Source organism: Cheilinus undulatus, linkage group 18 (genome assembly GCF_018320785.1).
Source record: "Cheilinus undulatus linkage group 18, ASM1832078v1, whole genome shotgun sequence".
NCBI lineage: Eukaryota > Metazoa > Chordata > Actinopteri > Labriformes > Labridae > Cheilinus > Cheilinus undulatus.
The window spans coordinates 26,776,260-26,792,245 of record NC_054882.1 but is presented as its reverse complement, the minus strand read 5'-3'; the positions used below and the strand labels follow the sequence as shown (position 1 = coordinate 26,792,245).

The window sequence follows — 15,986 nt, the reverse complement described above, 5'->3', positions numbered from 1 at the left end:
TTTCTAGTTTTGACAATGTCAAAACAAAGGGATTCCAAGTCCCCAGGTTGGGAACAACTGACATAGAATACAGAATTGTGTCATCTGCATAAAGGTGAATATTATAGTCAGTTAACAAAGAGACACCATCTAAATTCAAAATAAGGCAGGGCCCAGAATTGATCCTTGTGGAACACCTTTTTACAGTTGTAAAAACCTAAGGGATATTTCACATTTTGACACACTGAAATATTCTGCAAATGTCTCAAAAATGTGAAAGAAATTGAGTAAAACTAAAATTACAGAGCAGGGTTTCACTCAAAAATTTTTAACTACAGTATGGTACTTGTAAAAACTAAAAATGTATACAATAATGATGCATGTTTCAGTAACAAAAAAATAGAAATCCTTGGTACCTAATATGAGCAAAAATTGCAGGCAAACTAATGCACACTGTCTAAAATGTACAAACAGTGTACACTGGAAGTGTCTCTACAAACCTATATGACTATATCTTGAAGCTCTTTGGAGCATCCTTGGCAACTGCCTATCCTTTCCTTATGATAAAACCAATTATGGCAGCAGGCTTTTAAAATAATGTCTTGACCTTCACTCCTTCAAATTTATTTTGCTTGCAGTAAGAATTAGAATTTAAGGCTGTTAATTTTTTTTTTTGTTCACTAATAGAATAACACAGGCTTTTAACAGCAAAGTCATGGAAAGAATACAGCATTGTGTCATCTGCATATAGGTGAATATTATGGTCAGTTAACGAAGAGATGGCATCCAAAATTGAAATCAGGCAGGGCTCAGCATTGACCTTGTGGAACAGCTTTTGACATTGGTAAAAAGTCCCATCGATAATTCTTCTTTTGATACACTGAAATCTTCTGCAAATGTCTCAAAAATGTGAAAGATATTGCGATAAACTCAAATTTACAGAGTAAAGTTTCAATACTAACTTATTTAATGAAAAAACAAAAGCCTAGACAAATGGAGTCATACATATAGAGTAATGGAGAGATTATCTTCATGTAGGATTTTTTGAAACTTTCTTTGTTTTCTTCTTCTTCTTAACTTTCTTGGTTTTGAGTTTAACTGTAGGCTGCTTGTCATTCAGAGCAGGCCTGGATCTGGTCAAAGTGTTAGCAGTGGGGCTCAGCTTGCTGTGACCCATCTCTGGATCTGAGCGGACACCCTGAGCAGAGATGGACTTGCCTGGAGCAGAGCAAGGGGACTCATCCAGCAGGTTCGGTTGGGAATAGGAGCGCATGGCCGGTGAACTGGTTGGGCGGTATGGCGTGGCACCTCCTAGCATGGGCAAGTGGATGTGTTCGTTGCTCAGATTGGTGACAGAGTATCGACTGCTGTTGGACATGACGATGTGGTGCCAGGAGCTGAGCGGGGTGGCAGAGAAATGCTGTGGGCCACTTGAATCCTCCTTGGTTCCCCCAGGAGACATCACCATAGAGCTGCGTGGAGTTACAGCCTCCACAGCGCTCTGGAAGGTCTTTAGGATGCGGTCACTTTTCTGTTTCTCTTTCTTCTGACGGGACTCGACCTTCCTCAGCTGACGACGGTGATCCCTCATCATCTGTTTCCTCGTATCTGCCAGACCCCTGCACACAAACATCAACATTGCATCGGATGTTCTGAAGGCGTCATTCAAGGTGAAGATCTGGAGAAATTCCCAGCTCTTATGACAAGTGCAAATCCAACATTTTCAAGCATTATGAGCGATGATAAGATATACAACACCATTAACCAATGTCTACAGCAATAAAACATATCAAATATCATAAAGCTAGACAATGAGAGGTCATCAAGAGAGCTCACCTGTAGTCTACCATCCCTGTCCTGTCCCGGTCAAGCCTCTGAATCAGCTCCTCAATCTGGTATCGATCCAAAGGGATACTTGATTGCTTCATTGCATTTGTAAAAAGAAAAACAGGGCAATTAAATTTATTTTTAATCCTTCAAACATCACTGTCCCTTAACAGATCAATAAATGATCTCGTTTGGAAACCTGCACTGCCTTCCTGAAGTCAGCAGTAGGGACTCGCATGGTGCCATCTTTGTCAATGTTACGGAAGAAATCCCACAGGCGAAGCTTACGCTGATCCAAGTAGTCCTACAAAAAACATTGGATGAAGACATTTTGAAAGTTGTAGAAATACATATGGCAGTGTAACTTTAAAAAAACAGAAGTCATGTGCTTAAGTTTTAGGCATGTAGGGCGCTAAGGATTCATCATGGGGCTGATGTGTTACAACCCAGAGCAGGAGAAGGAGGTGAGTAGGCCAGAGAAAAGCTCAACAAATGTTGATACACAAGTCTGTTGCTTGGCAGCCAAGGTCGAGCTCAGCGGCATATCTTTTGTCCGGGCTAAGACACCTGGAGAATCTACCTGCCTGGACGGTACCCTGGGACATGCTTACTTGCCACATCTACCCCTTACCCCCAACAAATTATTCATCCATGCCCCTGGTAGTTTTACGTAAACATGCCTAAAAGTTCTGCACAGTACTGTATATTTTAATCATGGTTAATTTTGGGGAAAAAAATGAGCCTTTATGTGTTATTTTAGCATCATCTAATGAACTGATGTGTTTTGTTGGAAACTTTTTAACCATGCAGCTGCTTGTCTTGGAAAAGACGCTTTTCTTAATCTCGACAAGGTTCTCCTTGTATTTTTTTTAATAAATAGGATAAATAAATTCAGTACTACTTAGAAAGCCAACTCACCTGGATAACCTTCATTGGATCAACACGTTTTGGTGGCTTCTTAGCGATAAACCCCCCAACTCCTCCGTACTGTACATCTAAACTGGGATGCTCCTGACATGCTACCTCTAGCAGGTTCAGGAAGGTCTCATTTACCAGCACATTCTGCACATGCAGAAAAAGAAGAAAGAGAAATAGGAAAAACTTTGAATTATAACACATATTTATCAAGCATTTTTTTCTTCGTGATACTATGAACATTTTGGAGCAGGATCAGAAAGTAAAATCACGCCCTGGTAACTCACACATATGTTGATCTCCTCTAAGGCAGTTTTCGATGTGTTCTTCACCATGTTAACCAGGGCCAGTGCTCCCTCTACTGTTAAAGAGTTGTAAGCCAACTACAAAAGTGCAAGATTAAATGTATTACACAACCATTTGGATGATTTTGGCTGGATTAATGCAACCGTCTACCCACCAGTAGGACCCTTAGAGTGTCATTGAACTCCAGGCCCCTGCACAGCATCCCGGCACCCTCGTTGGTGAGATGGTTGTTGTTGAGATTGAGGTGCACAAGAGTGTTGTTGAATTTCAGGGCCTCCCCCATAGCCAAGGCTCCCTCATTCCCAAAGCCATTCCATGATAAGTCAAGGTGTTTTAACATCATGTTGACCTAAATATGAAGCATGTGAATGGGTTTAGTAAAACAAGATAGCAGTCAAACACACTTCCGATAAAGTCTTACTTTGAGTCCAGCACTAAGAGCCACAGCTCCTTTCATCCGAAGGTGATTCCAGCTCAGATCTAGAACCTCAAGACCCTCATTGTTAGCTGCAAAAGTAAAATAAAAGCTGAGAAATCGAACAGGGACAGATCAAATATATTTAGTCACATGTTCTGTCAGTAATTAGTGAATGTTTACAAAGGCCTACCCAGAAGCTGTCCCAAATGTTCCCCTCCTTTTCCACAAAAGGCATTATGGCTCAGGTTTAGTTCCTTTATTCTGGCATTTGCCTATAAAGACATTTAAAATTATGATTACTAGAGTAACCAAATAACCTTCCCTTACCTTATTTCAAACCACAGATATAATGTCATTTGTCTTGTAGGGCTTACCGATAAAGCCTCTGCAAAATATCTAGCATCATCATCAGTAAATCCATTCCCTTTTGAGACAAAATGTAAAAATATTTTAATTCAAAATGACTAATGATTATTCAAATCCATCACAAACATCATGACTTTAATGAGATTCTCTGTTGATTCCAGATGGAATTTTCATTGTAGACAATTTCATGTGGACCACTCAACAGTCATGGAGTGACTCCAATAACCACTTAAAGGGGACATATTATGCAAAAATCACTTTTTCAGGCTTTTTTTTAATAAAAATATGTGCCCCTGGCCAGTCCACAATCCCCTCAAGTACCAGAAACCCCCTCCCATCTTTCAAGAAATGTGTGCTGAAACAAGCTGTTCTCAAACTTTCCCCTCATGATGTCATGTGGGGAGTTAGCCACACCCCCAGGTTCGGTTGGCCCTCCTCACTTGGGAAAAAGTTCCGCCCTCCTCTCCTGATCTTCTTCTTAGCTGCCAGCTGAGAGGAGGATCAGGACAGCCACATCCATTAAGCCTCATCCATTTCCTGAGAGGGGCGCGGTCAGGGGCGGAGTCAGATAGCTCAATAACATTTAAAGCCAAAGACACAGAAACAGCTTGTTCTGAGCAGGGCTGAAACAGAGGGGTTTTAGACATGCAACAATGAACAACTGGAGTGTGTTTTCAGAAACAAACTTAACAGGAATGTTTTGGGGACCTCAGAGACCGATATAAACTTGTCTTGAAAGAGTAAAATATGTCCCCTTTAACAGTCACAGGCTCACCCTGATGATGACTCAACAGTCACTACTGTAACTTTGTGCTTTTTCCAGTCCACTTCATATACCTCCGCTTATATGCTTATTGATCTATTTCTATCTTGTTTCATTGCACTACAACCACTTTGTTTACTCAGGATTGATCCATTTCACATTACTCTGTTTAGATCTTTATTTCCAGTTAAAATCTCTCTCTCTTTGCACTACCATTCTTGGCTTTACTGTTTATGTATTTTAAAAACCTATTTTTTTGTGTGTTTTTTTTTAAGATTTCTGCTCTTTGCGTCTTGTAATGCTGCAGCTCCAAGTACACTGAATTGAATAGAGACAACCAGTTATTTTTATTGAATTGAATTAAATTACATGACCCTGTGTAAACTGTGTTAATGTCCACACTACCTGAAAGTTTCAAAGATTTCAAAGAAATGTTGTCCAGCAGCAGTTTAGCCACATACTCAGCCCCCATAGACAGCAGATGGTTGTCAGACAAATCCTTAAGGGAAAAAGAAACAGAGGATGGTATAGTGAGTTACACCTTTGGAAAGCAAAATATGACCTGAGAAGCACTTCTTCCCTCTAGTGGTGAGTTGACAGTATGACATACCAGGTGCTGAATGGTGAAATTGGCCCTTAGCATCTCCACAAGGTATTTGGCTCCCTCTGCTTGAACATTATTGTCTGCCAGTTCTAAGGTGTTGATATTCATATCAGTCTAAATAAAGAGAGATCATTAGACTATGTAAATAATCATATGTGACTGCACACTGTCATTTAGAACTTACCACTAAGGCAATGGCGAGTGCCTTGCACCCCAAAGGTCCCAGCCCGTGATGGTTGAGCATCATTGTTGGAGAGTTAATGTTCCTTATAAAGTAGGAAACTGGCACCACACCCACCAATTTACAGGCCTGGAGGTACACTTCAGATACTGACATCTCATTTTGGGTTTCCTCTTTCTCTGAAAATAAGTCCAACAATTTCAGCAGTGGCACTTTGCTAAGGGATACATTCATTCACAGCAACTCAAATCATGACATTCATTTGCAATGTTTTAAATCAATAAATTCATAGTTTTATACTACGGGGCAATAGTAGTATTTTAGTGACAAAACAACACTTTAATGTACTTACCATCTGACTCTAAGTCGGTCTCATCCTCCATTCCCTGGGCTTCATCTGAGGACTGATAATCATCTTTCAAACAGAGCGACTCAAATGACAATGTTGACATTGCAATCAGATTTTATCTCCTCTTAGAAATCATTTCAAAGCCAGACAAGGATTGCAGTCTTCAGCTTATGTGTTTCTTACCAGGTTCTGTTTAGCTAACCCTGTGGTGTAATGAAATAGAGCTGTGCTGCCACGCAGGTAATTCTACCCTACAGGTAAGTGTCATGTGTAGTTACATTAATAATTTACACCCCAGTAAAGTTACAGCATGTTTTTGGGGGCAGAGGCAAGAAAAACCAAAAGGCATAATAATAGGCCCAACAGTGGAAGGGGACTAGCATTTGCACAACCCAAATTCCAAAAAAGTTAGTGCACTGTATAAATAAGAATGCACTGATTTGAAAATCTCATAATCCTATATTTCATTCACAATGGAACACAAACAACACATCAGATGTTGAAACTGAGACATTTTTACCATTTAATGAAAATATTAGCTCTTTTTTAATTTGATGGTGGCAAAACATCTCAAAAAAGTTGGGGCAGGACCACATTTACCTTTGTGTAGCATCACCTCTTTTAACAACAGTCTGTAACTGCTGGGAAGTGAGGAGACCAGTTGCTGGAGTTTTGGAGAGGAATATTGTCCCATTCTTGTCTGATGTACTATACAAGCTGCTAAACAGTGCTGGGTCTTTGTCAGATTTTTTTTGTTGTATGATGACTCAAATGTTTTTTGGGTGAAAGGTCAGCACCCAGAATCGTCTTCTGTAAAGCCATGCTGCTGTGATGGATACGGTACATGGTTTAGCATTGTCTTGCTGAAATTTTCAAGGCTGTTGAGGAACATTTTTCTGAAATTATTCCACAATTTTAGACGCAGTTTTTCACAGATTGCTGAACCTCTGCCTCTCTAAAATTCTCCTTTTAAACCCAGTTATTTACTTACATGTTGCCAATTCCCCTATTTAGTTGCACAATGTTTCTTCAGCTGTTTTTCATAAGTACAACTAACTTTTCCAGCTTATTGTCCCCCCTACTTTTTCAAGATGTGTTGTTGCCATCAAATTCAAACAATATTTCTCACGAAATGTTAAAATGTGCCAGTTTGAACATCTGATATGTTTATGTTCTATTGCGAGATTTGCAAATCTTGCATTGTTTTTATTTACATTTTGCACGGCGCCTTAACTTTTTTTGGAATAGGGCTTGCAGGACGTTAATATAGTAGGCTACATTTTCATGCTTTATATTTAATCAAATAGTGACTTTATTTTCAGATGAATTTAGAAACAGATCAACGAAAAAATAAAAACATTCAAAGTCTTTCTACGGTGGGTTGGGGGAGGGGGTGAGCCCTGACCTTTCCCAACCCAGTCCCTTAACTGCGCATGCGCTGATTTCAGCACGGCAGCATGATCGGTAGTGTGTTATTTTACATTCTCTACCCATTTTCGAGGTTCCTGACTGGTCGAAACTCAGGTAACAACTCTTAAAAGTTGTCAGGAACATATATGCATTTCACTTGTGTAACGTTTTAGAGCTAACGGTAGCTAACGTTTAGTTTGAGTCTCTGCTGACAGCGCAGTTAGTGCTATCATTTTATTAAAGCCAGCTTTAAGCTGGTAATATAAAGTTTTATTTCACTTCAAAGTCAGCAAAGTCGACATGACACATTTCTGGTTATTTCCCGGTGTAATTTGGTGTTCATTTCTTTGTAAACAAGAACGTTTGCGGCTCATTTGTCGTTGCCCTTTTGCTAACGCTGCTCGTTACAACGTGTGTGGAGCACCTGTATGTTTTTGGTAGCTTGCACTTTTTAGACCCCACTAATGACGTCAGGTGTCGTAGGGCAGTTTTGCTTTGCTGCAACATTGATGGAACGTGACCTGTGATTATCATTATTACAGTTATAGAATTGACGGAAGCCAGCTTTCAGCTTATTTGGAAGCATCATTGTCTTTTCATAACAATGCTGGGAAACGTGTTGGTGCTTTGGTGGTTTTTCAATACCAGGTGTTTTGAAACAATGCAGGCTGTTGTTTTTATTATCCATAGATTTTCAGAGGTTTAAATAAACTTAAAATGTATATTTCATTAAACAGGTGCATAGGACAGGAACTAATCCATTTAGAACTGCAATCAGGAGATTTTAGTAATCAGTGCAGGCATTTTAAACTAAAAACTACCCAATGGGTAATCAGCATGTATCAGCTTGGCTTGTTTATGGCTTCTGTCATATGGAGGTTCAGATTTCTGGTATTTTGACAATCCTATCTGTTGCTTGTCTTTTGTCACAGAGGCCCCCAGAAAGGGTCACCCTCCTGCAGTGGTTGTTGGCAAGGCAGTGTGGGATGGTGGTACCGTCACAACCCGAGAGCTTACCCAGTCTCACACAACCCTATTGGACCAGTGTCTCAGCTCAGGCAGTGGGATGGAAGCAGAAACGAAAGAAAGGATGAAGGAACAAATCCCAGAAATGAAATGTATAACAAATTCTAACAAAGACAAAAATCTGTTTGCTGTACAAGAAAATGTAAAGAATGGGGATGCTCCCAACAAGAGTGATGTGCACCCTGTAGAGAGAGATGAAGAAGGAGAGAGTGGATATTGGCAGCTACAAGACAAAGTGGAAGCTCTTGAGAATGGTTGCAGAAAAATAACACATCAGGATGAAAGGTGTCATGTCAAGAAAAACACAGAGGAGGGGAGTGTTATTGTGAAGGACGGTATAACCCTTAAACAAGAACTTTGTGCACAGTTTGATTGTCTAAACATGGAGGAAAATACTTTTCCTGTGCAGGAAAAATTAGAGCAACCAAGCTCTGAGGCTTGTGTAGTTCTAGCTGAGCCTAGCATTCGAGAAACATCCTGTCAGGTACAGGAACAGACAAAAACACCAATCATGAAAGAGTCAAAGACTCCAGCTGGAGTAGCTGAGTGCTGGGATGAATATTCTCTTCCTGCTGAAGATGAAGTGCTCACTAATGCTCAAACTCATCTTGAAATTAACAAACAGCATGATTCACAAACTGGATGGCACTTTCCGGCAGGACCTGGACTTGCAGAAGAAGCGTGGTGTCCACTGTGGCAATTTCCTGCAGTGAGCTATTACCCTCCATTAGAGCCGACAGGGCTGTTTGAAGGTGAGAATTAGATTTTTCCCTTAACTGGAAGTTTCAATGTTTGGCTTTTTAAGTCTTCCACTATAATAAAATTTGTCCAAACTTTATGTTTGTTTTCTATTCAGTAATGTGGAGAGTGTGGGAGGAGGTGGCTGAGAGCACCACTGCAGCAGAACCCACCCCAAAGTTTTCTCCATTCACAAGCCCCACAATGGACTTCACTGTTATGTCCTACAATATCCTAGCTCAGGATCTACTGGAGGCCAACCAGGAGCTGTACACACACTGCCCTCTGGAGGTGCTAGACTGGAGCTACCGCTGCAGCCTGCTTCTAGAGGAGATAGCGAAGTGGGCTCCAGATGTGAGTCAAAAACCACCGTTCAAAACACAATGTACTAGGGTTGTTTGGGATCTAAACTACAATCCTGTCTAAAATCTAATGTATTTATCCCTTTTCAATGTCATGTTAGTTAGGGATGCACAATATACTTGGAATGATATTGGTATCAGCAGATGTAAGCTTAAAAAGTTAAATATTAGTATTATTATTCAGCCTGTCAACTTCAACACTTGGTGTTTTTCACAATAAAAAAAAATGTATACATCAGTATCAGCAAAATTGAGTTTGCAATTATCAATAAGGATCCAGTATCATGCATCCCTAAATTCCTGTAAACAAATAGATTAAAAACAGAATTCTTGCAAATATGTGACAGATAAAAGACTGAAATATAACGTTGATGAGTTTTTTGCAAACTCCGAGAGGCTTCTGTCTGCCATGAAGCCTAGATCAGAAGAGGGCAGTAATAACGGTTGCCCTTCTGGAACTTTGTCCCATTTCCACACAGAATCTGTAGAGCTTAGTCAGAATGACCACCAGGTCCCTGGTCACCTCTCTTACTAAATCCCCTCTCCCCTGATTGCTCAGTTTGGCCAGGCGACCAGCTCTTGGAAGAGTCCTGGCTGTGCCAAACTTCTTCCATTTGATATTGGGAACCTTCAGTGCAGCAGAACATTCTTGTAGCCTCCTCCAGATCTGTGCTTTGCAACAATTCTGTCTCTGAGCTCTGCAGGCAATTCCTTTGACCTCATGGCTTGGCTTTTGCTCTGATCTGCATTGTCAGCTGTGAGGCCTTCTATAGAGAAGTGTGTGACTTTCCAAATCATGTCCAATTAATTTAATTTATCACAGGTCGACTCCAAACAAGATGTAGAAACAGCTCAGCAATGATCAGCAAAGAGTCTGAATACTTATGTCAATGTGATATTTCAGTTTTTTATTTTTTCATAAATTATCAAGAATGTCTAAAGTTCTGTTTTCACTTTGTCATGAGGGAGTACTGTGTCGATTACTAAGAATAAAAATGATTTTATTCAACTGTAGCATCAGGCTGCAACATAACAAAATTTTAAAAAGTGAATGAGGTATGAATACTTTATGAATGCACTGTAAGTAGGGATGCACAATACTGGATTTTCTGAAATGCTGATTATACAAATCCACTTTGGCCAGTGCCAGTATCAGTACCAATATATGAACGCAGTTCAGACCTTCAGATTGATTTTTCTAGTCTCTTATTTACTTGTGTTTCTTCCTGTTTGTAGATTTTGTGTCTCCAAGAGGTTCAAGAGAACCACTACAATGAACACCTCTTTCCAGTCCTGTCTCAGATGGGTAGGTCCTCAGAAATGATATAGAGAAGCAGTTATTTTTAGGCAATGGAACACAGATTTGACTCTGTTGTGTTTGTTATACTCCAGGCTACACATGTGTGTACAAGCGGCGTACAGGAGACAAAACAGACGGCTGTGCCACTTGCTATCGCAGCAATCTCTTCTCAGAGCGATCCGTCACCCTGCTGGAGTTCTACAGGCCCGACACAGAGCTGCTGGACCGGCACAACGTGGGCATCGTTTTATTGCTTCAGCCAGTGGTCACCAGGGATTCTGTTGTGAAGGCGAAGGGTCCGCCGCTCTGCGTTGCGAACACCCACCTTCTCTTCAACCCAAGAAGGGGTGATGTGAAGCTAGCTCAGCTGGCCATACTGATGGCAGACATTGACAGTGTGGTTAGATCCTGTAAGGCCATGGGTGAACACTGTAACATTATACTGTGTGGAGATTTTAACTCCCTCCCCCACACGCCTCTGTATCAGCTGATCACCACAGGGGAGCTCTACTTCCAAGGTTTACCAGCATGGATGGTGAGACTAAAATACACCAGAAAGATTATAATCAATGCCTGCAAAAGCAAACTTCTTAGAATTGACTCTGTTATCTGTTTGAAATACCCAAGTTATTTTTTTTTTTAATTTATGTTGTCTGATACAATGCTTGCAGGATTAACCCCCGCTGCTGTATATTTTCAACCATTTCCAATAGATTTCAGGGCAGGAGGACCTCTCTTACAAAGTCCACTGTCACAGACTGCTTGCTCCTCTGTGGCCCAGCAGTCTAGGAATCACAGACAGCTGCCAGTACTCGACTGTCAAGGAGATATTTAAGGACCAGAATCAGAAACCAGGTCAGCGTTTGAAGCCATAGCACCCTTCGTACCTGCTGTTATTTTTGATATCTTGATCTAAGCAGAGTTGTTTCTGTTTCAGTCCCTCTCTCTCTCCACTTACTTCTTTATTTTGATCTTGTGTAGGAAAAGGTCAGTTCAGCCATGACTTCCTGCTGCAGCTGCGCTATTGTCCAGCTGCATGCGTCCGTCCTGTTGACTTAGAGCTGATCCCAGGTGTGACTGACAACACACCAGGTACAGTCTAAAAACAGTTACTGTTTGATTTAAATAGTGTTCTTTGTCTCTAACAGTGGGTTTTCTGTCTGTTTATACAGATGCTTCAGTGAGAGATTTGCCTGAAAAAAGGTCAGCACCTGTTCTTTTTGTGTCAAATTGGCTTAAGATTCAGAGAAATTACTATTAAAGACAATGGGGCTCTAGTGTCACAGCAACAAGAAACGGAGTAGCCATAACAGTCAATACCATATCTGCCCTATTGGCCGTCATTTAATTGTTTTGCATTAAGGATGTACAACATTCTCTGCATGATGTCAGTATTGGCAGACATTAGCTTAAAAAGTTCATTTTTGGTATTGGCAGATGGGAAAATTTCAGCCAATATTTACAACAGATATATCTGTTGTATTCATCACTCATTAAATGTGGTATTTATCAGTATGCACATTTACTTAGGAATTTGTAAATTTAAAGACAGTTCTGACTATCCTTACACACAATTAATCAATGGTAGAATAGTGAGACTACAAATAAAAAGCATTACGGGTGTTAAAGCATGCATTAGTCACTCTAATTTATGTTCTGGGATCTCTTCATTGAAAGGCAGCTGTGATGGGCATTTGAAAAGTAGTGCTTGTTTTATTCGAAGAACTGGTAAACCACACTGTTTGGATAGTTATTTCTAATCACACAGAGAGCTGTGTAGCTAAATATGCTAAAAAATTCAGTGTCCAATAGTAAAAATTGTGTGGTATTCATCCCCTTCAAGTCAGTATTTAGTAGAAGTGGGAGAAAAATAGATTCTTCGATGCATCGTTATTTAGATTGTGGATTTATAAATGTCCAATTAGTGATTATTCGAATATTTAATACGGTGAAATAGCAGTAATGAAAAGGCGGAACTCTGAAACGCAGCACACTGGTTTAGATTACCAGTTGTTTATGTTTGTAATTTCAGATATGTTACATGAAAAGGTTGCTGCTACCTTTGGTTCAATGCAATTGTAACTTTCCAGTTTACACACATCTCCCGTTAGAGGATAGTGAACATTTAATTTATCTGTTTTTTGGGAATACACAATATTATCAGTCAGGTATCAGTATCGGAAGATATCATAATTTCTGCTGATGTTTACATCCAATATCTTGTCTGTGTATTTCAGCATATATCAACTAAATTTTGTCCATATATACTAATAAATTTGTGGCGTTTTAGGCTGGACCAACATACCTATGTCAGTTAAAGTCTTTTTCTTTATTTATCCTCGTTCTTTAAAGTGTTTTTTAAGACCTAAGTTTGTTTCCGTGGTCATCCTCTAATCTTTAAGTGTGTCGAAAAGGACTGAAATTTCTAGTCCAAAAAGCATATCTAAATACCGGTATCGATAAAGGCTAAAATGAATCTGTAAATATCGGCATATTGGATAATAGCAAAAATCCAATATCTAGCATCCCCACTATTTTTTTGTAAATACAAATGTCATGTTTTTATTATGTTGGACACAGTGAGAACAGAAATATTAAAAGAATAAAAAGGGAACCAAACTGCATCAGTAATCGATTTAGAATCGAAACGTAGCCCTGTGAATCATAATCAAATCAAATTGTGAGGTGCCTAAAGATTCCTTTTTACAGGGACTGTACTTCCTGCTTGTGCAACATATTATGATTTTCTACTCTTTCTTTTTGCTTGATATCAAACCTTTTCTCCTAGATTGCTGACGGTGTTTTCCCTCCAGCCTAACATAACATCTACAATTTAAAATCATCCTCCCCAATAAGTGAAAGAAATAAATTAATTTGGTTCACTCCATATGAGAGGTTTTTTTGATCAACCTCATCCTGCTTGATGAGTAGGATATGGTCCACTTCATCCTACTTGCACTGTTGATGAATGAAACCCCTGGACTGCAGGATTATTGCCAAATGGAATCTGATAAAATATCAATTCATATCCCTGAGTAATGTTTATTTTTCCCAAATTTTGTCTCACAGCTTCCGGCACACTATTAGTCTTCAGGTAGACCTGGACTCTGTCTACAAGCACTCTCTTCCTGGTTCAGGCAACCCCGAAGTCACCACCCTGCACTCTGAAGGAGGAGCAACAGTTGACTACATCTTCTACACCCCGAGACGTGTGCTAACTGCTGATCACAGAGGTACGAAGACAAGACACTAAGGGCAGTGTTTCAGCTCTTAATAGATAACTTATTTGCTTTTTTTCCTCCCTCAGCTGGTGATGACTATGCGAATGAGGGTCTGAAGCTCATTGGATCTCTCTCTCTGCTATCAGAGGATGTTTTGTGGTCAATGAGAGGTCTTCCTAATCACATATTCCCCTCTGACCATCTCAGTCTACTTGCCAAATTCCAGCTGGAGCTGAATGCTGCATGAAGGAAATGTCTGGGTAAATCTAAAGAGATAACTGATGATGTGCTTATTTTTGTTCAGATGGTTGATCGACTTGAGTTTGTATAGCACTTTTTAGACCGCAGGTCACACTTACCCATTCACCACACACTGATGGTGAAAGTTGCTATGCAGCGTGGCCATCAGTAATCCCATTCACACGCACCCATACACCTTCATACCACTGATGCAGCAGTGGGAGCAGATGTGTCTAAGCGTCTGGCTGACTGTAGTAGCTTGGGATCGAACCCACAATGTTGTTATATATTAGAGACGCCCGACTCTACACATTGAGCCACAATCCCTGTTCAATTTTTTCTTCTTTTTTTGAGTACGAGTACCATCGTGGATTACTCCTGACTCCTTGTGTTGGAGGTCAACACAAGTTTATAATGATTGTTTGACTACGCTTTTAATTTATTGTTTAAGATTATATTGTGGGCTTTGTTGCCTTTGTTTCATAGGACAGCTGAAGAGAGACAAGACATATGAGGAGGGAGAGTGAGGACTGTTGCTTCTGTATAGTGGCATATTTTCTAGTGTTTAAAAAGTATAATTCGCTCATTATGAGTCGGTTCTTTGTTTTCAGACTGTAAGAATACTGAATAAATATTTTACAGTACTTTTTGGCTCCTTTTTTAACCGCTCACCATGCCAATATTGAGCTCTTTTTTGCATTTATAATGCATCACAGTTAAATATACAAGCTGTCTGGCTGTGTCCTGCCGGGTGAGACTGTGACCTGAATGTTAGCTCCCCCCCTCCCTTCCCACTACACTGCAGCACTCACTTTGTCAGGGTGAAGATGTCTGCTTGTATATGTGTGTGCGTACGTGATGCATGAATGAATAATTCATTTAGATAGTTGAGTGTTCATGCATGATAGAGCTTGGTAAGAGAGCTTTGTGTTTATGTGTGGGCCATAGAAAATATGTGGCGATGATGCCCAGCAGTTGGGCGTCTATTCTCTCCTTTTTCCGAGCCATATAAGTATAACTGTTAAAATGATGCAGGAGAGGTCGAAACATTTAATATATCAAGGAATCGCTTGCCTGTGGTAGTTTTACAGATCTAGATGAAGTAGGTCAGTAGGGTTTCCCCATTAAATAGGTCATGAGTCTTGTTTTTATATCTTACAACCACAGTAGGGTAAGGTGTTGGCATCAGGAGGAGGGAATAAGATCCCCTTTTTAATAACATGCAAATGAGGAAGAATTTATTAGCCTCCCTATACATGTCACTTTTTAAAGTATTGCCCAAGTGACATTAAACAAAGCAAAGAGTAGGATATACAAAGTTATCACAGCATTTTCAAGTGTCAAGAACTGGAGTGAGAAGTATCATCAAGAAATTCAAACAGAGCCACACAGTCCAGAACAAGCCTGGCAGAGGTAGACAGAAAAAGATTTCAAAGACCCTGGAAAGAAAACTAGTGCAAGGTGTGTCTAAAGACCCCAGAACTACTGCCAAGACACTAGTGAATGACTTAGCCAAGGTGGGAATTGTGAGGTTGCAGACCAAGAAAAATTCAATTTCTGCAGAAGAGACACCATCAACTCAGACTTAAGTATGCTAAGGACAACCTGGAGAAAGCATCAAAATCAAACTAGGATGTTTGAAAAGCTGTCTTATTCCCCTCTGCTATGGCTAAAACAAAGTTTGAAGGAGCCCGTTCAGGTCTGTGTATACAGCAACATGCCAGTGCTCACATGCAGCCCTTTTAGAAATGTATTATTGACCAACACATGAAAGTGGTTCCTTGCAGACTGGTTTTCATTGAATGCAGCAGCCATTAAGCCTTATTAGTAGATTAGCTGGGCATCCGTCAACCTGTCTATCCATTTAGTTGTAGGATCCATGATCAGGAAAACACAGGTGCTTGTAGCTGCTACTCAGAGTACAGTATATCACTGCAGCAAACGCTTCCGACACTGAAGCAGTATGAAAAGCTAAAAGTGG

At 40.1% G+C, this 15,986-nt stretch overlaps 2 protein-coding genes across 3 annotated transcripts; one reads left to right on the top strand and one right to left on the bottom strand.

Moving 5' to 3' along the window:
- Positions 1 to 1,009: 1,009 nt before the first annotated feature.
- On the bottom strand, positions 1,010 to 5,811 carry LOC121526580 (leucine-rich repeat-containing protein 74A). The gene is made up of 13 exons (XM_041813226.1): positions 5,712 to 5,811; positions 5,363 to 5,538; positions 5,185 to 5,292; positions 4,980 to 5,073; positions 3,820 to 3,869; positions 3,636 to 3,717; positions 3,449 to 3,534; positions 3,182 to 3,376; positions 3,009 to 3,104; positions 2,725 to 2,868; positions 2,006 to 2,110; positions 1,816 to 1,901; positions 1,010 to 1,598 (listed from the first exon to the last, which is right to left on the bottom strand). Exons 1-13 carry the CDS (start codon positions 5,809 to 5,811, stop codon positions 1,010 to 1,012), a joined length of 1,911 nt encoding a protein of 636 aa, XP_041669160.1.
- A 1,321-nt stretch (positions 5,812 to 7,132) lies between these two features.
- angel1 (angel homolog 1 (Drosophila)) lies at positions 7,133 to 14,663 on the top strand. 2 transcript variants are annotated; one of them, XM_041811908.1, is made up of 10 exons: positions 7,133 to 7,232; positions 8,051 to 8,896; positions 9,001 to 9,236; positions 10,481 to 10,550; positions 10,637 to 11,079; positions 11,258 to 11,399; positions 11,526 to 11,636; positions 11,717 to 11,747; positions 13,614 to 13,777; positions 13,852 to 14,663. In XM_041811908.1, the coding sequence occupies exons 1-10, from the start codon at positions 7,166 to 7,168 to the stop codon at positions 14,010 to 14,012; spliced, it is 2,271 nt and encodes a 756-aa protein (XP_041667842.1). In that variant the 5' UTR covers positions 7,133 to 7,165; the 3' UTR covers positions 14,013 to 14,663. The 2 variants fall into 2 exon arrangements, with proteins under 2 accessions (XP_041667842.1, XP_041667843.1); XM_041811909.1 differs by lacking the exons at positions 11,717 to 11,747; positions 13,614 to 13,777; positions 13,852 to 14,663 and having other exon boundaries at positions 11,482 to 11,587.
- The last annotated feature ends 1,323 nt before the right edge of the window (positions 14,664 to 15,986 follow it).

Bases quoted from the DNA above. Each gene is read 5' to 3' on its own strand.
- LOC121526580 (XM_041813226.1), bottom strand. From the start codon at position 5,811: ATGTCAACATTGTCATTTGAGTCGCTCTGTTTGAAAGATGATTATCAG. The intron at 3,105-3,181 runs GTGGGTAGACGG...GCACTTTTGTAG, and splicing joins ACACTCTAAGGGTCCTACTG to TTGGCTTACAACTCTTTAAC. The intron at 1,902-2,005 runs GTTTCCAAACGA...AATGCAATGAAG, and splicing joins ACTTCAGGAAGGCAGTGCAG to CAATCAAGTATCCCTTTGGA.
- angel1 (XM_041811908.1), top strand. From the start codon at position 7,166: ATGATCGGTAGTGTGTTATTTTACATTCTCTACCCATTTTCGAGGTTC. The intron at 11,637-11,716 runs GTACAGTCTAAA...CTGTTTATACAG, and splicing joins TGTGACTGACAACACACCAG to ATGCTTCAGTGAGAGATTTG. The intron at 13,778-13,851 runs GTACGAAGACAA...TTCCTCCCTCAG, and splicing joins GCTAACTGCTGATCACAGAG to CTGGTGATGACTATGCGAAT.